This window comes from Tyto alba, unplaced genomic scaffold (assembly GCF_018691265.1).
Source record: "Tyto alba isolate M040663 unplaced genomic scaffold, T.alba_DEE_v4.0 Super-Scaffold_42, whole genome shotgun sequence".
Classification (NCBI taxonomy): Eukaryota; Metazoa; Chordata; class Aves; order Strigiformes; family Tytonidae; genus Tyto; species Tyto alba.
Window position 1 is genome coordinate 20522044 of NW_024881318.1, and position 24509 is coordinate 20546552.

At 37.2% G+C, this 24509-nt stretch overlaps 1 protein-coding gene across 2 annotated transcripts in view; it reads right to left on the bottom strand.

The window, feature by feature from the left end:
• The window catches only part of HCN1 (hyperpolarization activated cyclic nucleotide gated potassium channel 1), a 191794-nt gene that overhangs the window by 70465 nt on the left and 96820 nt on the right, over positions 1 to 24509 (bottom strand). Inside the window, exon 4 of one of the 2 annotated variants that reach the window (XM_032987512.2) lies at positions 414 to 632. The exons of the other annotated variant lie outside the window; for it this stretch is intronic. Coding sequence (XP_032843403.1) covers positions 414 to 632 — 219 coding nt within the window. The remainder of the gene's footprint in view (positions 1 to 413; positions 633 to 24509) is intronic. 2 annotated transcript variants of the gene reach the window in all.

Sequence of the window (24509 nt, forward strand, 5' to 3'; positions counted from 1 at the left end):
TGGGAAGTTGTACAGACGTGCCCACACTATCAAGCTCAAGGCACTTGTTCAAGCTACCTAGATCAAGTACTTACAGAGTATAGTACAGGTGCATGAAGCACAGTCTGAACCAGGGGATGGAGTTCTCACAGAAGAGTTTAAAGCAAGCTTTACATCCAAGATTTCATTTGGTGCACATGACACCCAAACTGTCTGCTCCCTAAGGAAAGTAGGTTCACGCAGGAAGACATTAGGTTCACGCAGGAAGACATTGAGCTTATGGAGCATTATGAATTCCTTGGTGTTCAATGAAAACTGACACAGGATTCAGATGCTACTAGCTTATTTAATGTAAACTCATACAGCCTCTTCCACAGCTAAAACATCCAATTATGCTATTTCAAAACGTAAGAAGTTACATTGAAATGGGTTACCTTTTCTTGATATTGTCGCCGTGAGGAATCCAGGGACTGAATGAGGGCAGTGGCGTGACCAACAAACATGGCATAACAAGTTGCACCCACAATCATACTCAACATGGTTATCCAGAGGTCAGACATGCTGACAGGGGCGCGGGCTCCATAACCAATGCAGAGCATATGGCTCATGGCTTTGAAGAGTGCATATGAGTACTGCTTTCCCCAGGAATCATTCTGCAAAAAAGGAGACAAGTGACTGAGCCAGCAAGCAGCTGAAGGGAAAAATACATTTGTACCTGTACTGTGGAATCATAGATTACTGGCTCTGAAAAAGCAGACGGGTAATGTATCCTCTGTGCATGAGAAGAGATATTCCTTCTAAATGAATTGTTAGATAAAATGTCAGAGATTCTGCCAGATAATACTTAGCACAGTGAGATGAAATAAAATTGACTATTTTTAATACATGATTGCATTCTTAAATGTGGGCGTTAACCTAATTAGAAGGAGACTAAAGGTCAATTTTGTTTTACAGTCCATGGCAGATGGATTAGAAAGACCTGAGCATGCAGACTTGCCAAGTGCAAGAAGGTAGTATTTTGTTTAATATACATGAATATATTCCTATGGCTGCAGTTCTTTCTTTTCAGAGTTGTCCATTTTAATACACAACTACATTTCTTCTTATCAGCTGTTTCACTTCCCAGGGACAGGAAAAAAAAGTGTTATTTGTTGTAATGTCTGCCTATCCTGTTTTTTCTTGTAATGCTGTTTTTATATCAGAAGAATCTAAATTCAAAAGAAGTCTGTTTATTCTGCAATGATTGCAAACCCATGTTCATAGCCACAGCCTGTGAAACACAGCTCAGAAGAAAAGGTGAATACATGGGTCCTGCGTTTCTGGTGTGTAGATACTTCTTCTCATTCTCTCTGGGGGATTAGAGGGACTCGACAGATCACTTACAAGCTTTTAAAATCGCAAACGTATTGTTAGTATCCTCCCTGTAGCTTTACATAGAGACAGTCAAAGGGGCTGTTCCCACAGAAAAGCAGACACTTTAACACATTCCAAATAGCCTTGGGACTCCTTGTCAGATTTTTCTATTTTTCCTTGCCAAAGGAATTAAATGAGAACAGGAAAACAAATTGTGCTTGGAGGTATGCAGTATACATGAGAAAACACAGTATTTACCACAAAGAATAGAATAATTTCAGAAATTAAGAAGTGAAGAAGGAAGAACTGGGAAGACATTAGTACGATTAGGCAGTTATCCAGTATAGTGTCTAATATATAGGACCAAAAATTATAATCCTGTTAATATTTTAAAAATCTCCAGATCAGCAGTAGCATTTATATATAAAATTTACATATGAAATATCAATATTTGTGTCTCTCTTCCACCCATACAAGCTTTGCTCAAATGCTCCAGTTTCTCAATGAGCTTCAGGCTTGCTCTCTTGCATTTAAATGCCAAGGTTACTAACTACTCTTGTGCTTTTCATCTGTTAAAATGCTTTTTCTAGACCCCCTATTAGCTAAAATAACTGATAACTGCGAATTAGCTAACAATTCTTGGATTGTAGATGACAAAGTTACTATTTATTCACTAATTATTTACAAATTAATGGCTCCTCTGTATTTATACTTGTTTTACTTTTTAAGTTAAAGCCTTTTAGACTTGTGAGCTGTTTTTGTCTTCACAGGTGAAAATGTTGTGCTGTAAATACTGCTAAGGAATCGGTTTCCAATGTCTGTATTATAAAAGAAAAAAAAAAGAAAAAGAAAAAGAGAATTATCTTAGGCTGCTGGGAATCAGTCTAAAAATGAAAGAATGGAAGCAGCTTCCCTGAAAAATCTCCAGTTCAGGATTCAAATACCCAGTGGGAGCACTGAAACTCCTTTCCGTCTGGGTCAGTGCAGGTCTTTTAATGCAAGTTCTCTGTCTCTCAGAAAAGCAACTTAGAGGAATCAAGGCACGGTCTATTTTGAAGGACTTTCCTTCTAGCTGGTATCAATCTCCTTTGGATGAAAACAGTTAATAAGGGAAGGGAATTATTAAAGACCCATACCAAATTCTTTAGCAGTTGTAGCTTTATATAGACTATATTGGGGAAAACAATTAACTGCTTCTTGGAAAAAAATGTGTCTGTTGTTTAAGTCTACAAGTAGTAAGGAGGGCCACAAAGATGGTCAGGGGCTGGAGCAGCTCCCCTGTGAGGCCAGGCTGAGAGAGCTGGGGCTGTTCAGCCTGGAGAAGAGAAGGCTCTGGGGAGACCTTAGAGTGGCCTTCCAGTGCTTAAAGGGGGATACTGGGAAGGTGGGGAGGGACTCTTTACAAGGGAGGGTAGTGATAGGACAAGGCGTAATGGTTTTAAACTGAAAGAGGGTAGATTTAAATTGGATGTTAGGAAGATACTCTTCCCTGTGAGGGTGGTGGGACACTGGCACAGGGTGCCCAGAGCAGCTGTGGCTGCCCCCTCCCTGGAAGGGTTCCAGGCCAGGCTGGACGGGGCTTTGAGCAACCTGGGCTGGTGGAAGGTGTCCCTGCCCGTGGCAGGGGGGTTGGAACTAGATGGGCTTTAAGGTCCCTTCCAACACAATCCATTCTATGATTCTATGATTACTAAAGCCACAGTATTTAAGAGGTTGCAAGATCAAAACCTAAGTTCTTGCAGGGCTCCATACAGTGGATCTTGCTCCTAAACTGTATTTTTTTGTGTAATTATTGTAAATATTAAATAAAAATAAAAGCTGATCTTGATCTTGCCTGTGAATCTTTTCTAGCACATCCTTGGTGTGCTAAATCTCAAATAAAATTCTCTCAGTAAAATTATATTTTTACATCAAAGTCTTTGAGTTAATCCAAACATTGGTTGATTTTACTTCTTGACTGAGATTCTTTCCAAGTCTGTGAATTACAGTTTTAAGTAAAATACCGTTGTCTTTAAGAAAGAATAAGAAATTGGAAGTGAGGAGAAGGAAAAAGAAACAAATACAAGGAGGGCTTTCTACTAAGTATGTAACAGGGTGAGTGAAAAATAAATTAAAGACTGCTTGAGAAATAGTATCATGAGGGAATACGTGGTAATGACAGAAAGAAAATAATAAAAAATTTTAGAATAAAATAAACAAATATATATTTAATTACATATCTACCTTTATATTAAGCCAAAATAGGATCCAACACCTCAGACAGCCATGATTGCATCTCAACCCAGATTGGAAGTCCAGGCCATCTCAAATGGCCATTTGTTTATACAAGCGACGTTATATATTACTATGTAGCCTGTGATAGACCTCATTACGGGCTAGGCACATTTCAGACATTTGTGAATGGGTGGTCCTGAGCATCTCATCATCAGATGAGTAGAAGGGGTTTAGTAGGAGGAGAAAAAGACCTGGTGAAAAAGCCTGACAAAACATTTGAATTCAGCTTGGATTTGTCTGAGAATTTTGTTGCTGAAAATATTTTCCAATGCTTTCTTAATTGTTCATTTTCCTTAATAACCACTTCTTGTAGAACCATTTGCAAAAATTGGTCTTTTTAATTTTTATAGGGATCTTTTTTAAGATGATGCTGAACAAGTACCACTGTGGAGAGTACACATTTCAGTACAGTTACTTGTGTTGTTCGATGATTTATCCCGTATATAAACCACTTAAAAAGAACATTGGTTCTAATGTCAAATTGTATAAAACACCATTACTATATGAAATTATTATTATTATTTATTATTATTATTATTATTTATTTTTCTACTTGTGTTGTATAACCTAATAGTTTGTTAGAAGCAACTCTAACTTTGTTTCAATGTGAGAGGTTGAAATTTTCCACAAGCCCATTCCAACATGCTGCTCTTTGCTGAAGAAAAGTGCCACTCCTCTGCTACTAGACTAGAGATTTTTTTTTTAATAGGAAGCATTTTTCACTTGCATCATGAGGAGATTTTTACATAACACATTCACAGATAATATCTCTGAGTTAACAAAAGCCTATTATATGACATAAATAATCCTGTGTTTACACAGTCAGCTTTTCTTTAATGTAATTTTAAAACATTAATATTTATATAAACACATGTTAATTGTTTCCCTAAATGGTCATATTCTGGTTCTAATGTATAAATGTTATAGAAAAAACACAAACCTCTGTAAGCTGAAAAAATGTCCTGCCAATCGGTAAAAAAGGGCATCTAATTTTTTAGTTGACAATGGGTTGATCACTGTTTCCAGATTAGTAGTAATCAGTTTAAATGTTTTAAATGAAATTACATTAATTTGGAAAAGCTAATAAAGACTGTAATTGTGAGAAATAGCAAAGCTGTTTATCCAAGGACTGATTCCATAATTTAGCTTGATGACATTAGGAAATCCTCACATTTGTGAAGGGAATGATCACTGATAATTTGCAATTATTTCTGTAAGTATATACGTTAACTCAGTAGTTATCTTAAAGAAGATTTTAATCACATGGCACTTCTGATTTTCCAAAGTCTGTTTCCAAGCCTCTTCCTTCACCACAGGATGCTATCCTCTGTCTCACAATTTCACACAAACCTGCTACAAGTATTTTTTTGTAGTATTAACTTTTCAGTTTATAAGAAATAAATCACAGAAGGGTCACATGACACCTTTTAAGGGACAACAATAAAAGGCAAATTATTTTTCTCAGTGGATTAAGAAAGGGTGTCTATTTTACTGGAACCTATGGAGGTTTTCACCAGGAGATTTTGTTGTCATCAGACAATCAACTCCACTCACATACTTCAGTCATTCCCTCAGGCACAGCTTATCTTTCCTCAGCCATACTCTTGCACTGAGATATAAACTGATTTAGAAATCTCGCAATAAGCAGTCTATTGCACACACAGTAGTGGTTTCCACATTTTTGACTCGGTTCCTTTTTCGTTTCATATCACAGTCACTGTATGTGTCACAGAAATGGTCCTCTCAGTTTGCAAGTGCATGCTTTACAATCATGAAGCAAAGATTGACTTAGGAATTAAGTGAAATGGTTTCTACAGGCATCTTGAACTCACACTCCCGATTCTCCCTTTCAAAACCACAGCAGGAGTAGGAAGTAGCCTGTCCCTGCCCTGATGAGCTTGCCTTGTAATCAATCACACTCCCATTCATGACCACTTGCTGCCTTTAGGTTCTTCTGAAAGGAAGTGATATCTAAAGGAGAGAAAATGGATACAAATCTTGACAGGATATAGATGGTTTTTGTCTACCCTAGTAAATTTAAAAGTACCAGAAAGTATTTCCAAGCTCTAGAACTTGGTTTGCATGGGTATACTGTTAGAAAAGCCTCTGGTGTGGCACTGGCCACATAGCACTCTCCCAAGCAATTGCAGGTCTACTTTGGAGCTGGTGTGGGTGAGGAACCATTCCTTCTAGGCAGCTGGCATGAGTTTGTCCAGTGCTGAAACCCAAAAGACAATAATACTATGGGCACTGTAGGTAGCTTCTATCCCAGCCCTACCCCAGTGTTCATTAAAAGTGGGCACTTTTAATTTATGAGCATGGAGTTAGCTAAACGTACCATAAGTAAGCCCTCTGAATTTAGCATTTTCACAGAAAGTTATTGCACTAAATGAATGTAGAGATCAGGGAGAGGCTTCAGGGGTTGAAGAAAGCACAAAGCATCCTTGCTTGCATGGTAGCACATACCATAATACAGTAGTGGCCCCAAGGAAGCATCTGCCTAAAATCGGGAGGACATGACCCACTGCTGGTCAGTTACTGTAAAAATTGCAGTCTTTTCCAACAGGAATTCAATTAAACTGTACTTGTGTCTTAAATAGTCATAGTATCAATTATCTGTATATATTTATTCACAAGCCATTACCTCCAACAGTTTCTTAAAGACTGCTTAAATTTAAGATTTATTTAAAATGTAATTTAACTAATCAAAAATGTCTGCTAAGAAAAGGCTATGCCTGCATGATAATGACATTTCTAATAGGTATGTCAGACAGAACTAGAAAAAAAAAAGACACGTGTTTCTTACCAAATCCTGCATCATCAAGTTCAATTGTCAAATCCTCCCAACTGTTACACTTAAAATTCCATAAAAGTTTTGTTGTCCTCAGAAGTTTCTCATGCTTTGGATTTGGCATCTACACATCTTCAAATTCTGTCTCTGCTTTCATATTTCAGAATACAAGTTATATCCATTAGCAGTCATTTCTCTGTGTCAACTAGTTATATGCGCATAACACTGATATGAGACTAGAATTTGGCCTTTTTATGAAATCTGTAATTTCAACAGTAATCCATCATATACATTTTGATATATATATATATAGCTTACATACTTTCCATCAGTCAGTTGCATAATTAACTGCCTCTGGTTTCATACAGTTCCTTAGAATGACACATTAGTTAAAATCTCAGACAAGAAATTACCGTAAAATACCATCCCAGCACTTCAGCTTTCAAAGAAGTTGTTTGAATAACACAATGAATAACCAAGTTGGCCAATGGGAAAGTTGTACACTGTTCACTGTTTCAAAACTCATGCAGTGGTGAATGTACTATCATGCAAAACCTCTGCTTCTTATCACAGCTATTATTACTGATAATCTCTTGTTGTTTACTAAAACTATTAAACAACAGTAAGGTGAGATTAGACTTGGAACACTAACAATTCTGCTATTATTCTAAAAATCTTAAGAAGTACAAGGAAGAAGAGTGAATCTGAGGAAGTAAGTACATATGATTTAAGGACAAAAACCTGAGTTGTTAAACTCAGTGGAATAAGCAGATGCCTTCAGAAACTTCTCAACATTTCTCTCTGCTGATACACGCACAGATAACAGATGGTGCAAATGACTCAGCATATACTTTCAAGATCAATACTGGCAGAAAAATTTTAGAAAGTGTTTGGCATTGCATTCCACAGGAAAAGAGGTCTGACTGGAGGAGCAATGACTAAATATTATATATTTACTTTGCTCAGAGTTGTTACGTGGCTTTGTTGTCATTACAGCTTATTAATGTTTTGGTGCTATGTCTTTGGAACTAGCCATCAAACGAAAACAATGTAGCATAACAGAGCTTGCTTTTTCTTTTGATTATTTTTCCTGATGCAGAAAAAATTGAGTATTTTTCTGCTAATACCTTCCCCCCCATTAGAAGCAAGCAGCAAGAATATCTACCTGTGATCACCATTTTGTGGTAAGGATGAATAATTTTCATTGTAGAATCAGTGTGGCAATTCATAAACAGTAGCAAGTGCAGGTATTTGGCTTATGCACACAGCCTGGTCTTTCACATATATTTGAGTTATGTTCACATGAATAGGCCCATTTCATTCAAAAGGATGGTTCATGTAAGAAGATATGCTCAGAATCTCATAGGGGAGGATTCCCTGTACACTGCTCAGTCTGCTCTTTGTTCTGTGTATCTATACCTAAACAGAGATACAGTAATGAATTCCTATAGCTGTAGAAATAGAGTTACAAATAACAAATTAAAGCTTATGGGAAAAATACTTTTTCTATTATTTTGGCTATGAATCAGCCTGCTCTGACTCATCCTTTTCTCTGGTCACTGTGCTCCCTTAACTGAACCCAGAAGACTGAAGAAAGTTTGTAATGCATGTATCCCGTTTAAAACAACATTCCATTCCAAAGGATTATTTTAGTAAGAATTTTTAAGGAATTACAGTTTAGAAAGCTGTTGCAAAGCTTTTATAAAGTTTAGAGTAAAATGTTAAAAGTACAGATTATGTCTATATTTCCCATGTAAAAGTTTAATAGCACTAGAAAACATTCTTCTATCATGGAATTTTATTTTCTCTACTTGTAATTTTTCAGAAAGTGGTGGTTTTGGTTCAGACCAATTAATTCTCTCCAAAATAGAACCTGAACACAGACTGAGAGTTAGCAAAGGCTCACTTCAGGCCACTTTGCCCTCGTAACTAAAAAGTCCAGTTGTATGGAAGCAGCTGTGGAGGCAACTGGCTTCCAGGAGAGAAAACAGACCTGGGCATGTTTAATCTGCCAGTATTAACACAGCCCTCGTGTCAATCAGTCAGTGACAAATGAAGGGATGACTACTGGTGGAGGAATTTTCCCAGATGTACCAACTGCTTCGTCTAATGCCTGTGTGCTCAAAAAGTGAGATCAGAATGCAGTGAAGCCATCAGGCATTTTTAAAGCATTTGTGTTTCAGTTTCTTAAAGAACTCTCACAGGATGTGAGCTGCTTCTGCAAGGGGGTCATCAGTGGGATCTAGACTTTGCCTACCAGTTGTGACTATTTTTTTTTATACAACTGTTTTCAAACTTATTAGGTGGCATTATCTTTAGAAACATTTACTACTACTGGAGAGCATTCTGTCTCCCCTCCTGAAAAATCAATTTCATTATCACAAAAGAGACATAAGATGATAAAGTTTTTACAAATGCGTATCACTGAAACTGGAGATGTTATCATGACATTCAGTGCTGAACTCTGTTCTTCAAGATCCTTTTATTGAAATTTATCAAATAATCTAAAAATCTGATGAAGACATTTGGCTTTTGTTCTCCTCTCTCATAGCACCCTCAAAGTCTGATGAAGTTCAAATCACACTGTTCTTTGATCCTGAAATAAATTAAGTGCCATTGTTTACAAGGGACCGACTGGAACAGATACACATTATCCACCAAAGGGAAAATAATTTGTAATCATAATAAGTACACAGTAAATATTGTGTAGTCACAATAAGTGATTACAACAAGTAAATATAGCTACAGGTTTTTTAGTAAACAAACTTTCCCAAAACAAACAATGCATCTCAAAGAGAAACACTTTCTTACTAGAAAAGGAAAAAAAGAGTCCAAACAATGGCGTGTCAGAATACATAAATCCTGCAAGGAAGCATTTTCAGTGAGAAACTGAAGTTCATGAAATAGCACTGCTCAGGAGAAGTAAAAAAATCACAGTGTATTAAAAACACCTTATCTTTTTTTCAGTTGGTGAAAGGATCTGGATATGATGCAAAACAGTTTACTTAACAAGCCTTAAGCATTGAATCAAATCATTTATGAAATGCTTTTATAATGCAACCACTGAGAAAAGCTTTGAATTTTCAACAGTAGCTATCTGATATTCAAGAACAAGCAGATGATAATGTGGGCTTAATATAGTACAGTTCTAGGAGACAGCTGAAGGAGTGAAGTGACATAAACCTGACTTGTAACTCCACAGTATACTACTTTATTGAAAACTGTTAGGAACAATCTCCGCCATCATAGACAATATTTGCAACCAATTTAGCGAAGGGAACTCAGTAGAAGGAACTGCATCTCTCTATTGATAAATGTGTTATTGTGAACAACTCAGACTAGACAGCAAATTATATGAAGTATCTGATCCCAAATAAAATGACAGATTAAAATTATATGGTTGTGTCAGTGGACATTTAGCTTTCCTAGTGCTATCACCATTCTCTGTGAATCAAAGTGATTTTGAAGCTACGTAAAAACAAGGAAGGAAACAATGAACTTAGCAAGTGGCAGAAAAGGCCATTATTAGGAAAAGGCTAGGCAAACTTGACACATAAATTGAAAGGTACATAAACAGACATACACAAAATTATAATATCATAATACTTTCTCACTAAGAACAGCTCAAAATATTCAAAGCCTGATTTTCCAATAAATACTTTCATCCTTGTTCTCCATATATACATAGTCCAGCAAAATATTTTTTCTTTGTAAGTAAGGAATGTGTCCTTAGGAAAAAAAAAATATGCGGATTACAGTAGATTATAACAGTCTAATATAATCCCCTCATTATGGCAAATATGTCTACACAGGGTCTGAATATGTTTTAATCTGCTTAAAAATTAATCAAGGTGAACCAATGCTATTTTCACACAGAAAATCAGTGTAAGGGTTGGGACTGTGATTCAGGAGTTCGAAGCATTTTAAGAAAAAGTTTCTTTCCCTGCTATGGTGACGCTTAGTACCATATAGACAAATTCAAATACTCTTCTCCTTAGTCTAAAGATATAACTATATCATGTTTTATTTTCTCTTAAGTAATGTAGTCTTAAGGCAGAGGCTCAGTTCTGGTTTTAAGCATTCTTCTTCACTTAACTGGTATTGAAGGCAACACTCTTTTTGTCATTTTTTTAATTTATTCCCTAACCCGATGCCTTTGAGACTTTAGGCTACATCTGGTTAGTTTACAGTTCTTCAGGAAATTATTTTACTAAATATCTGAGCCCTCAAGAGGCTGGTCTACTTTTTTGGTAAATCATAGTCCTTCATCAAATACTACATCCTACAAAAAGCTGTACATTATTTTATTAGGCAGTGACAGTAGGAAGCAATGGAGTTTTGCAGCTGAAATCTTATTTTGGTGCTACAAAGATAACAAACTTCGGTGTCAAAGCATGTAGGCTGGACCTAGGTCAGAGGCTTTTCTTTTTCTGGGAACTCATCTGAATTTTGCTGATGACCTGTTCTTAAATTCAGACAGCCTAAACCAGCAGGTGGTTACCAGAGTCTGCAAAACTTTCAAGGTAATAAAATAATACATAGTAAAAAATACTTATTAGTCTAAATGCTGCCCACAAATGATGTCTAGGCATACCGTGCTTTTGGCTGGGATAGAGTTAATTTTCTTCCTAGTAGCTAGGATGGGGCTATGGTTTGGATTTGTGCTGGAAAGAGTGTTGATAACACAGAGTGTTTTAGTTTCTGCTGAGCAGGGCTTACACAGAGCCAAGGCCTTTTGTGCTCCTCACCCCACACCCCCGGTGAGTGGCTGGGGGTGCACAAGGAGTTGGGAGGGGACACAGCCAGGACAGCTGACCCCAGCTGACCGAAGGCGTATCCCATACCATGTGGCATCGTGCTCAGCATATAAAGCTGGGGGAAGAAGAGGGGAGAGGGGAAATTTAGCATGATGGCATTTATCTTCCCAAGTAACCATTACGTGTTATGGAGCCCACCTGTCCTGGGGATGGATGAGCACCTGCCTGCCCATGGGCAGTAGTAAATCCATTCCTTGTTTTGCTTGGCTCATGTGCAGAGCTTTTGCTTTACTTATTAAACCCTATTTATCTCAACACATAAGTTTTCTCACTTTCAGTCAGATTCTGATTCTCTCCCCCATCCCACCAGAGGATGAGTGAGCAAGTGGCTGTGTGGGGCTTAGTTGCTGGCTGGTGTTAATGACAAGGCATTAAAAAAAAAAAAATAGAAAAGAAAAATAGACCGAGTGGTTCATAAAAAAATTATTTCCTTCCTCTACCAGAGGGAGGTTAACCTAAATCGTAGGAGGATGTCCTAACTTTTGGGGTACCAACTTCATATTCTGAGGGCAAGGAAGGGGAACATGCTCCTTTTCTCTTTTGACCCCCTTCAGGGAGTTGATAGAGTACCTGAATGACTGTGTAGCATTCAACTAAGAGGTGAGGAACATCTAGGTCCCAGTTCCAGCAGCTCTGAAGACAGCTCTGTACCTGTGACCACTTGGTGACTCTGGGCCCTCTCAGGTAAACCACTGTGGCGCAGGGTGCAGCGCCAAGGTCAACCAGCAAGGCCAGCTCAAAACCATGACAGCAAAGCAGAGTCATGATGCTGTGACACCGTGCTCATGCTTCTGGTCTAACAGCAAAATTCACATGCACTCAAAAAGTGATTGGACAAACTACTGGAAGAAACGTACAGTGATGGTTGTTAAACACCAGCTCTGGATCCAGAAGTCTCTCAGATGCATATTTCTGAAATCTTGTAAGATATGCTAAAAGAAATATCACTCCATGCTTGCTGTGGTTTGATCTTCCCTGGGCATTTGCTCACTGCCATCCTTGGCAAGGAGACAGACAGACCATGGACCAGAATGCACATGGCCATTCCATTGGGCCTGCAGTCCCATGTGAATTAACTCTCAACAGCTGAATCACTAACTTGGATGGAGTCATGCATTCATTTTGTCTTTCCTTTACTCTTTTCTTTCCTCTGCCCACCTCCCTACCTCTCTCCCAAAACCTCTTGTATTCTCCACCCAAAAGTGAGGTGCACTAAAGTCACTGATGCACAATTCTAATTTCATGTTCAGTCTTTTGTATAGACTGCTGCATTGCATTATTTTTACCTGATTAGTTATCATGTAGGATATAACCTCTCTTACTATCACTTGTAGTTCTCAAACAAATAGATCCTGATCAGAGAAACAGCCATTCAAAGTTATTCACTCCTTGCCCTAAACTTTCTACCTCCACTAAGATTTTTATTATCTAAAGAAGATGGAAAAAACATGCTTTGAATAAGTCAAAACTGGAAAGAGCTATGGCCAAGTCATAAATAGGTCTCACTATCCTGTACTTTGTTTCCACAGATTAGTGAATACTGAAGAGGACTAAGTCATAGATTACCTACTTTTCACAGGTGTAACTTTTCTTTAGCCAACTTGCCTTCTCACAGCTCCATAGTAAGTATTTACGAGACACCCGTTCCAACCACATAGCAATGGCAATGCCATTTAACTGTACAGAAATGCTTGGAAAGTGTATGGGATACATTCACTGCTGCAACATAAAAAGTAAGAAAATCTATTGCCACAATTAAGAATTAAACCGCATGCTTTGATTACAGGAAAATTCACAAAATTATCCTGCAGAGCAACTATAACATCTACCTGCTACATAGTTTAAAGGAATGCAGGATCCTCAGTCTAGATACTGAAGATGAAAATGCTCTGACTGAAATTGAAGCAGATGGCCCTGCCCAGAGGACAAGCCTTGGGGAGAGACTAGTCATGGGAGGTCCACGACTGATATCTGAGGAGGGAGGAACAGGAGGAACACCATGACACTGAGCAATGGAGGATGAAGAGGAATAGTAACAGAGAATTGCATTTTGCATTGTTTACACATGGGTATTTACAATAACCAGTGGCCCAACTTGTCCTAGGTTTTGTTTGCAAGAATGGGCAATAAGGGAGGAAGGCATAATAAAATTTCCCATCAGCTGACTTCAGGTACTTCACTTTGATGGCTGCGCTGGCGAGTCTCCCTAGGCTCCCTATACAGTGAGCAAAAATCATACTCCTGCAGATGGTGATTCAGAGTAGAAGGTTAATGCAGGTGCTCCTTATCACCCCCAGGGGAAAGTTTCTCCATCAGCTACAGCAGGATCACATTCAGCTAAAGACACCTGCAGTAGCTTCCTGAGCTTTCCTGCTGACCATGTCTCTGTTTTCATGGATGGACGTGCCTCCCCATTTCTTCCTTGCTCCAACCCAGTGGAGAAACTAAAATTCCTAAGGACAGTCTCTTCTCTCAAGCTCTGGTTTTATCAATGATCCATGGTTTTGCTCTTACAGTTGAATTTGACGTTCAAATCAGGACATAGTTTGCCCTTGCAAAGGCTGAGAAAAGTCAGTGGGGCTTTGTAAGAAGTGCTGGAGATATGACTAGGTGAATTCTGATCCAGCATAGTGGCTTTAATGTAAGCATACTACAGTGAGACAGTATCATGAACCACAGATATGAGCAAGTGAGAGACATAAAAAGATATCTAATGACAACAAAGGAATGCTTAGAATGCAAACTTGGTAATAATTAACTCCTATGGATAAAGTTATACAGCATAGAGCACATGAGAGTAAGAGCTCTTGGATTCAGGGCACATATTTGCATATCCATACCTTGAAGGCATGGCATTTACTTTTCTTGAAAAGGGTTCAGAAGGATGTTAAATTGGAAACATCTTAAAGGACTCAGAATATAATGAAAATAGTATATATGTACCCAAAAATTCTGTTATCTAAATTGCAAATGGTTGGAAACCTTTCTCAACTATGAATGTAAATTCACTTGGCACCTGCTAAATGACAAGATTGATCTTAAAAATCAGATAATCCACTGCATATCTATTGTGTGTTTAATATAATAAAAGAATAGTCTTTTTTACTATTAGTTGGTCCATTGAAACAAAATAATCAAACCATTCACTCGAGAATTTCAGTTAAGTTTGATCTGAAACCAGTATCCACAGCATTATGTATGGCACTAAGCATGAACAGTAATAAACAACAATCATCTGGTTTTATTGCAACCATGTTTTGCATGTTTCAAGCACACAGATACAGACAAGTTTAAGCTGACTTACAAACAAAGCCAGTTTCGTAATTCCTACCAGCAAGTTACAGACCTAAATTCTCATTTCATTGAAATTAAGTTTAAAATGGTCTTGAGTCGAATCTAGTTTCAGATCACATGGCTATTTCTTCCTTCTGAAGTTTATATTAAAAAGCCTACAATTCTTGATTAAAATATATATAAATATATTAAATTATTTTTCAGATCCAACCTTTAGAATCAAACCTGTGGAAAGGAACAAAATAATTCTGTGGGAAAATGTTCATCAGAGGACAGTATATCAAAGCAGCTTTATTCAAAACAGCAAAATGTCATGTTTTTCTGCTTTCTTTTAAAATTAAATTGAGAGTCACTATTGATTAGAAATAGGTTATATTGTATTTATGTGAGTTTTTCATTGATACTATACATATTTAGTTGATAATTCAGATTATGCATTCAGCATCACCACTGTAAGTGAGTAATTTCAGTGGTATTTTTTCTGTCTTTAACATTATTATTCACGAGTAAATTTTTAATATCTTCTAGATAGTCTGTGTACAGATGTCTGTGTATCATCTGTATGAGCAAGCAGTGAGCACTTTCTTATATCAAGTCTGAAAGATTTTAAAAGCAAAAGAGTAAAACCAACAAGCTTTGTTAAATCCTAGAAATCCTTCATCTTTTATTTATTTGTACACATGCCAACTTTATGGTTTCGCAAATCATGCTGAGATGGATGAGTGCACTGGCTCGTACTTCTTTTTTTTTTAAAAAAAAAAGAGACTTCTGCTTCAGATGTTCTATTGCTATTTAAAGTGCCCCATTCCTTCTTTCTCCTCCCCACGTTATTTGGGGGTGGGTGTGGGTGTGTGTGCATGTGTGTGTGTTTTGCCTTCACAATTCAACTAGGCTGGTTTAGAATTCATATATTTTATTGATCTGCCAAACAGTTCATTTAGGAGCAGTGCAGTTACACTGTTATTTCTGAGAGCATGTGGCATTTCCTGGATGGACTTCCTGTCAGCATTTATGTTATCCTTTCCATAAGCAGCTGTTTGCAAAGATACTGACTGCAAAAGCCTAAGGGAACATCATCCTTGCATATTCATATAACTCAGAAATAAGCTAAATTCTTTTAGAGTAAGTTTTATACTACTCCACTTAGGCACAAAAGAGTATGTAGCAGAAGGAAGGTCTTGCTGCAAGGGTAAAGCCATTACAATCTGTGTTAGAGGATAACAATAAAGGCACACTTCATATATTCCATATTGCATCTGCATTTAATATACAGAGATGTGGATATGGGACAGGCAGCCTTTAGGTAAATGGTAGGAGTTATGAGAGCTTATAGAGAGACATCTACTTAGGTCCAAAAATTCCAGAGCCCATCTGCCCTCACCTACTGGGAAAGTAGCGTGCCTGCCCATTGCCCTTGAATGTGCCTTTCCAGGGTGAACTCTTGCATCTTCTCCTCAGAGAAATCTGAGTAAAAATTACATTTTGCTCCCACCAAAGTTTTTTATCATGCACAATAAACTTTATTTCTGAACATCTGAAAAAAGCTATTAAAAATAAATAGAAAACTACATCAAATATTCTTCTGTCAACATTGTTTTAGGAACATTTAACTGAGTTTAGATTTGGCATATCTTTTCTAGTTGTATCAAAGAGATAAATTTTAAAGGTTTTTTTACTATTTCTTGTAAAAAATAGGGATATTGCATATTACTGAAAAATGTGAGAAATGACTGGTGCTATGCATTTATTCCTGAGCACTACTCACTCTGTAAAACTGAACTAGCAGCCTGAGCAGACTCTGCTTGAAAATATTACTTCTAAGTAGAAAGTTGTTCAAAAACTGTTAAGTCCTTTGCTATCTATATCAATATAGACACTTTTTTTAATATGTGTACTATTGTCCAAGTGCTAGGCTACCTTCCAATGCAAGCTGACTTCATCCTCTTCCAAATATAAAAGATCAAATACAGTGACTGCACTCTAATGTATTTTTGCCTAAAAATAAGGAAAAGGACAAAAGTATTTTATGGAAATCCAAGAGAAATTACATGATTTTATTAAAGATCAAGGCATCTTGGATAGACTAAAATGATACGTGAGATGGACTGGAAAAGGTAACATGAGTCAATTGTGAAAAATATTGGAACTACCTTCTTGTCTCATTCAAATACCAGTATCTCCAAAGAGTTTGTTTCAAAACATCTCTCTCATTGTATTAACAGTAGTGCAAAATGTAGGTAAAACTGTGTTATTTATTGAACTAGATCTGATACTATACATCTCTCTCTGTTCCAATCCTGTTCATATGAGATTGTCATGAACTTTTTGTGATAAACCCTAGCTATTCAAAACAGAGAGGAGAAAAAAATGTCATTAATGTTATTTTAATTTTAGGGGAAACTTTTTTTTTTTCACAGCTAGATTCAGTAGATTAGTAAATGACTTATAGCAGTTTTTTAAATAGATACTCAGCAATTTTTTAATGCTAAGATTGCTATTCCTCCACATGAGAAAAAAACCCACTACAAATTATTAAAATTGTATATGGATCAGAGAAAGTTTCACTACAGGGCTTTTTCTTTTCCTTATGTTATCAATAGTATTTTCTAAATAGTAAATAGAACAGTTATAAAAATCCAGATATCAGACAGAAAACAAAATATATTTAAGAGGCATTTAATGTTTAAAGTAATTGATAAAAGAAAGTGCTCACTGCTTGTTCATACAAGTAATTCATAGACATCTGTACAGACTATCTAGAAGATATTTTTCAAAATTTTCTCATGCGTAATAATATTAAATGAAATGCTGCACATTTCAGATACTGTGAAATTTGTGGAATATTACTGTATTTTTCCTATAGAAAATCCTTTCCATCATTGCTATTAAATCACATTATTTTCTGAAAGTTTTATACCTCTATTTGATTTACTTCAGGTTGAGTCTGCTCAAATGAGCATATGTGCAGAAAACAGTATGAGCAGGAAAGGGGAGGGAATGGAGTAATATAAAAGAAAATTATCCTACTCTTTTAAAACAGGCAAAATACATGCAGCCTAAATGGAAATGAATTGTGTACATCCCTGGTTTATATGTATAAGAAGTATGAGCAAAACCAGGTCAGACATTAAGGAAAATCAGAAAATTAAAAACAATGAAAGAAAACAGTAATGCCATGTATTTCCTGCTTTTCTAATATTTTAGTAACCAGAACTGGATGCAAATTGAAACTTCCAGTTCTACAGGGAATTCTCCTTGTTTAGCTTCTAGCTGTACTCTGAATTAAAGTGATAATATGAAATATTAAAATTAATTTCCATGTGTCCTGGTTGGGGCTGGACTAGAGTCCCTGTTGGTCTGGCAGGGGTAGGAGTGCTGCAGCACCCTGAGACCCCAGGGGCTCCCCAGGTCCCAGTGCCCTCACCTGTGTGCGGGGGCGGGGGGAGCACAGCTGGAGGGCTGGGCCCCGATTGGCTGATATTCCATGTCATGTGACATTGTGCTCACTATAGAAAGGCACTTCCGGGAGTGTGGCTGTGGGGCCTTTGTGTTGGGGATCGCCAGCTGGGAGCAGGCGGGTGTCAGTTGGTGGGGGGGTGAGCAGCTGTATTGTACGTTACCTGCTGATACTGCTGTCTGCGTATTATTCTGTTACTGTTATTGAACTGTTTTTATCTCAACCCGCGAGTCTCCCTTTGCCCCTCCGATTCCCTCCCCATTCCCAAGTGGGGGGAGGGCTGGTGAGCGGCTGTGTGGCGTTTAGCTGCTGAGTAGGCTCAAACCACAACACCATGGAAGGAGAAGTTCAGAAATAACCAGATTTGAAAACATTGTTATGATATCCTCTTGCCTCCCTCTGGGATTCTTGGAATCTCAATTATAGATCCTGTAGACTACTGATAGAGGTCTGGTGGACACAGGCCAATTGAAACAAAAATATCTCAAGTGTCTGATGTATTAAAGTGCCTCAGCTCAGAATTACATGACCTGAACAAAGTATCTTGCTTTGATTTTTTCTAATGTGAAGTGTAGGCATTCTAAATGCACAATTTTAGGTGGCCAATTTTTATTTCTAACTGAATATCAATGCAGACTTCTCTTCGTGTGCACTGTAAGTATTAGGATGAGTCAGGTGCTGAATAGCCATGTGTAGAAAGTTCGAATTTGATACGGCAAAGCCCCTCAGTTAAAAGCAATAAAATCAATGCTCCTGAGAAATCCCGATTGCGATACGGTTGACAATGACCCCTTGGAAATAATATGCAGCTTGTGCAAAGCCAGCTGTTTTTATACAGTCTTAAAGCATACATATCAAGAATTACATTGTGCATATTATTATATGTTTGCAATGGAAAAGAGAAAGACTTGCTGAAGAACAGCTGTATATGAATGGTATTAATTTGAATGTATCGACATCTGGATTTATTCAGGGAAACCTGCTCTGGCATAAATATTCTAAGGGTTCAGTTTTTTGATATTTCAATTACAGGAGAAAAGGCCACCCATGGAAAGTTACTTCAGAATAATTGTTCCACACTGATATCCCATTTCAACATGCAGATAAACACTTATTGTTAAATTTCTAGATACAGAGCAAAGTAGACTGATCGATCCAGCTACCCCAGAACAAAGGGAACACTCTCTTCTACAACAGAGAAGCTACATTTTGCCATGAGGTGCTATGACTTCTCCTGAATATTAATTCTAACGCAAATGAGGGAACAAGGTTCTAAAATATGACAGGTCCAGCTTACGGTTCTACTTCAGTTCACATTTTTATTAAAGAAATGGCTTAGGGCATGCTTAAGGCATGTCTATTATATTTCCCAATAATGTCTAGCAAACACTACCTTAGACTTAACCATATTATATGCAGTTTCTTGTATTATATCAAGTTTAAGGCTTACATAAACTATTTTGTAATTTACAGTTACCAGAAATCCTTTCACAATATACTGCAGTATAAGCATTTATGAGCTGGGTTGACTTTTGAGGGAAAAACGTGAAAATTAAATTTTGATGATAAATAGGCAAGTCCCTCCTTGCATTCATATCTTGATATTTTTCTACTAGCTTTTACAATAACAAAGTGTGGAAATAAGTTAGTACCTATTAGATATATCAATTTGCTTTTGCATGCTTTGTCTGTTTCATTATTCTTATCCCATATAAGGAAGACCCACTTTCTATCTGAAAGAAACAGAAGCATCAAGGCAGCCAAATAATTCATTACAGAAGTCATCGCTTTTAGCACCTATTATCACATCAGTAATACAGTGCTACAATCACAAACACAGGTGTCCTAACTTACTTTCCCTGTAGCACTGAACACCAATACAATTTACAACAACTGCTGAGGCTTTAGGTAGACCACATAGGTTTTATCTTAGCTTTTTTCTATACTATAATGCATTCCTTGATCTCCACTGAGTAAAACAGAGATCTTATTGAAAAAAAAAAAAAAAACAAAACAAAAAACATGAGATTGTGTAATTGAAAATGGTGTTCATTACTAAGAAATGTTGAGAATTAAAGTTTTGTGTGTTATTACTGAATAGTTTTTGTGCATACTATATACATGTTAGCATAGTTCTTATAGCATTATAAATCCTCACCATCTCCTGGATTTCTCAATTTCCCTATCAAGTATTAATTTAAGTAATTCATTTTATAAAGAAAAGGACTTTCAGACGACAGCAGAAATTCCCAAGTCCTTTACCTAGCCATGCTGATATTGTTAGAGATGAAGATCCTTTGCCCCTGAGGAAATGATGTGACACAAAGGGGAGTTAATATAATGCAAAATCCCACTTCACCAAATCTGAAATCTAAAACCCCCCAAGAGTTGCAAACAATGCAACTGCAAGGACAGTAAGGAAAAGCCAAAACAAAGAAACCAGAGTACCTGAAGAGTTCTTGCTGAGCAAACATCGGCTGACTGCCATGAGAAATGCTAGTAAAGCAAGAGCTTTCCTAAAGCTTTACAATTAACTTGGGCTTTTAAAAAACTCACCCTTCAAGTTGTATTTTATACTTCTCTAGATTTTTATCTCACTAAGGGAACGTTACACGTGAAAAATCTGGAAATACCAGGCAAATACCTTGCTTAGAGGTCTGTATAGTTTCCTAACCACACAACCAATTATTGCTAATACATGAAAATACAGGTTGGGGATCTTCAGATACTGTTACTTCAAGGACTAAACCTTTCAGTCTTTGCCACAGTTGATATGAAAAGCCAGAGCAAACTTCCAATACATCTGAAACTAATCATCTACTGCAAGGGATGCTTTATTGCAGGAGTCATGCTTATATGATCAGATGGCATCAGTGGCAAAAATGTCATCTCTCATCTCTACTTGCCTAGAAACTCTGCCCCATGTAAGACCTGGCTATAACCATTCGTCAGCTGGGACTTACACACTAGGTTTTTGTAATTCACTGTATCTGAAACTGAATGCAAAATGTAGAATCTTGTTTTGCACAGACTGACTATAGGAGAGGATCACTGTGCTCTCCTGCTCTTGTGCTTCTGCTGGTTTTAGCTGCAAGTTTTACTCCTAATTCTCTAAAGAACTATTGGCTCAAGCTCTGAGGTATGATAAAGAAGTTTGGCCTATGAGTCATTACTACACTAGTCTGAAGCAATGCAGATCAGAAAGCTGGGGATAAATCACACAAGAAGCTGCGGATAACAAGCTTTCTGAGCCAAGGAGAAATTAGGCAGCATCATTAGGAAGGACTGTGAAATTTCTTCAGAAAAGACCTTTTTTAGGAATGAAATTCACAATCCTGGGGTTAAAAAAACCTAAGAACAGCATCAGAGAGCCATATACCCTCACAGAAGTAATTATTATTTTGTCTGTAATGGATTGGTTGAAATATGACTTAAAGTGAGCAGAAAAAAAAAACAGATGCTGCTTACTTTTCTATTTTATTTACTGGTTTTCTTATTTTTAGAGAAGTGCATTGAGATTCTGGAAGAGCACAAGATCCTGCCTGTCAGTAGTAACTCGGCATTAGTAAAGACAGGACAATCAAATGGCAGTAAAGATACAGAAGTGGGCAAGTGGAATCACATTTAGAAAAATTAAAGGAAGATGCCACCTCTGGCTTTCACTTCATATCAACATGAAGGCCAGTGTTAGGAACTGGCCAAGGAAGACAACCTGAGTGTACAGATACAATATGGGTTCATAATTAGTATTGAAGATAATATCCCAATGTGATCTGAACATTTTTGTTGAACTGATGAGGCTGTAGGTTGATGCAGCATTAACCAGTGGTGATCTTATTTACTTTTACAAGGAAGGATTTCCATTTCATTTCATAGTCTACTATGACATCTTTATCATCCTTTCAAGGGCGAAAATCAAACGTATTTGCTTTAATTGGATTGAGTCACGTTATTCAGAGAGGCAGTAAGCAAACTGCAGCTTGGTTTCTTTACCTTATTCCTTTGTGACACTAAATTTAACCTACATTCTTTTTCTTAGCAGTATTTATAAAGTAAAACCATGAGCATGCCTGCGGAATTTTAATACTTTCACTATCAGCCTGTACAGATGAAACAGCTTTCAGGAGAAGGTTTTTAGAAGAAGTTCTAACACTGCAGCCTGAAGCAACTAATGTGTAAGACAGAAAGGAACTATGGGCTGAAAGAGTATGCTGGGCTGTGTCAACTGAGGAGACAGCATGTCATCCTCATGGTATCCTTACTTCCTTTAGCATCAGGTTATCTGCAAATACTCTGGCTTGCAACTGACTTGCATATTGGAAAACTAAACTTTTTCTGGTGAAGCACATATTGCCTTGAATAAGTCTTCAAGACAATGTTTACATGAATAAGTGTTAAAATTTTACTTTGAAGCAAAATTGGTGTATTAGCCTCAGGTTAGCCCTTGTAACAATGTCATTTTGATGAATGTACATTGAAGCCACAGTCTGAAACACAGGAAATGTTCACACAAACGCTCATCTTCTCAAAAAAAAAAAAAAATTAAATTCAGAGAGGGGCAATTTGCCTTTATTAGAGCAATTGTATTTCAGAATTATTTGACTTGGAAATTTGACCAAAACTCTAAATATATGCAGGTGCAATTAGTTATCTTCACCTACTAATCTACTAAAATCTATGATTAAAATCTGAGTAGAAGGGAATACGTTAACAGAAAGTTGCATTAGCTGGAGCTAGGGAAAGACCTCCTCTTTCTGACAGTGTTGGCCTTTTGCCATGGCCATCACTACCAGTTCACTAAGAAGTTAAGGGCAGAAGAAGTAATAAGATTCTTATCTGACTTTCTGTCTCAACAGCATTCGAGTCCAAACCCCAATATTAGGTGCAGTTATTTCAGTAACAACAATTTTAAAATTCAGAGTAGATTCAATCGTTTTATGCTACAGTATACTGCAAGAGTAGGGTAGCCCTCTTTCCAAAGCTCTTGCAGTATGAGGAACATGAAGCCCTTACAAATTCTAAAGTCAGCAGTCAGACTCTGAATACACCAGCAAAGCATATAACCATTATCACCATCATCCTTGTGTTCCCTCTATCATTTCAGAGGACTGATATTCCATGATGGCTTCTCTGTTTGTATTCAGTGCTAAAGAACTCACTTCCAGAGACTGGAAAGCAATGAGGAAATGTCTCGTAACATCATGGCAAGGTCAGAAGAAAGGTCTAGTTCTTTGCCACAACAACAGCCTTAAATATGTTACTGATTCCAGGCTGGCAGTCCACAACTCTCTCTTGCCATAGCACTAAAAGTCTGCCGATGCTCTGAACATAATCTTGCTTCCCATAACATTAATTCAACAGCAACAGATTCAGTTGCCAAAAAAAAAAAAAAATAAAAAAATGTGCAACTTTCAAAAGGATCGTCCAAGATTATGTGACCAGTAAGGAGATAATATTGTTTCCATAAAAAAACCTGACTGTGGGCAGGCAGAAAGAAGGATTTCCCTGAGCATGTGCACACTGTGCACAGCCTTCTTAGATTAAATGTAGCTCTTCTTATGGAAGAGAAAGAATTTATTAGTTCAGTGTTCTTAAAAAGTTAAATACTCAATTAAGTGTAACCCAAGGCTTCCTTTCACTCACTAGTGTGGTTTCCATCCAGACCTTTAACAAGCTGGTAGAAAATGTACCATTTGTAAATGTGAATGGAAGACGTTACAAAGAAGAATCGAGAATGCAGCAGAATACAAAGACGTGCCAGTCAGCATCCTGGTGACCTACTTTTATTTGTAGCAACCCAATTTTTGAAGATATGTCACTATTTTTTTTCGGAATGATGCACAATGACTTGTCAGCAAACATACTGCTTATAATTAAATATGTTGCCTGATGACTGTAAATATTTGTCTGTATGACTGACAATCTTAGTCAACGAGCTCCCACATTAATGTGCAGTATCATGTTCCTGAAGGAACAAATACTGTTATGTTTCGACAACAGAAATATTTAGGACTGTGCAAAATGCCTACCTACAATAAAGATGCGGTTTTATGGATTCTAACATTGTAAAAACGGAAGAGACACATGTTTTCAGAGGGCCAATGACAGAGTTGCTTGGGGGCTTTTCTTTTTGGTATAGGCACATTTCAACAACTTTTTCAGTGTATTTCCTATGAAAATGTTCTATGTATTACCTCATTATTTGACTCGATAAAAACTACTTAATTTTACACAGTCGTTGATCTTTAAGGCACATGTCAAGAAAGCAGAACATCATTACTCTTCCTTATAAATAAGGCACAGCCACATTCCATCCTTGCACAGACTGTTCTCACACACAAAAGGATCAGTGAAGTATCATAGTATCATTACTCTGATTTTACTTAGAAAAAAAAATATATCAACTGTTAAATTGGGAACAACTTTGTAAAGAGATCATGAGATGACCCAGAATTTATTTAAAAAACAAACTGAAGACAACATTAGATGAAACAAACACCAGTAATATCCCTTCAGGAGCATTCTGAAACTACAGCCTAAATGG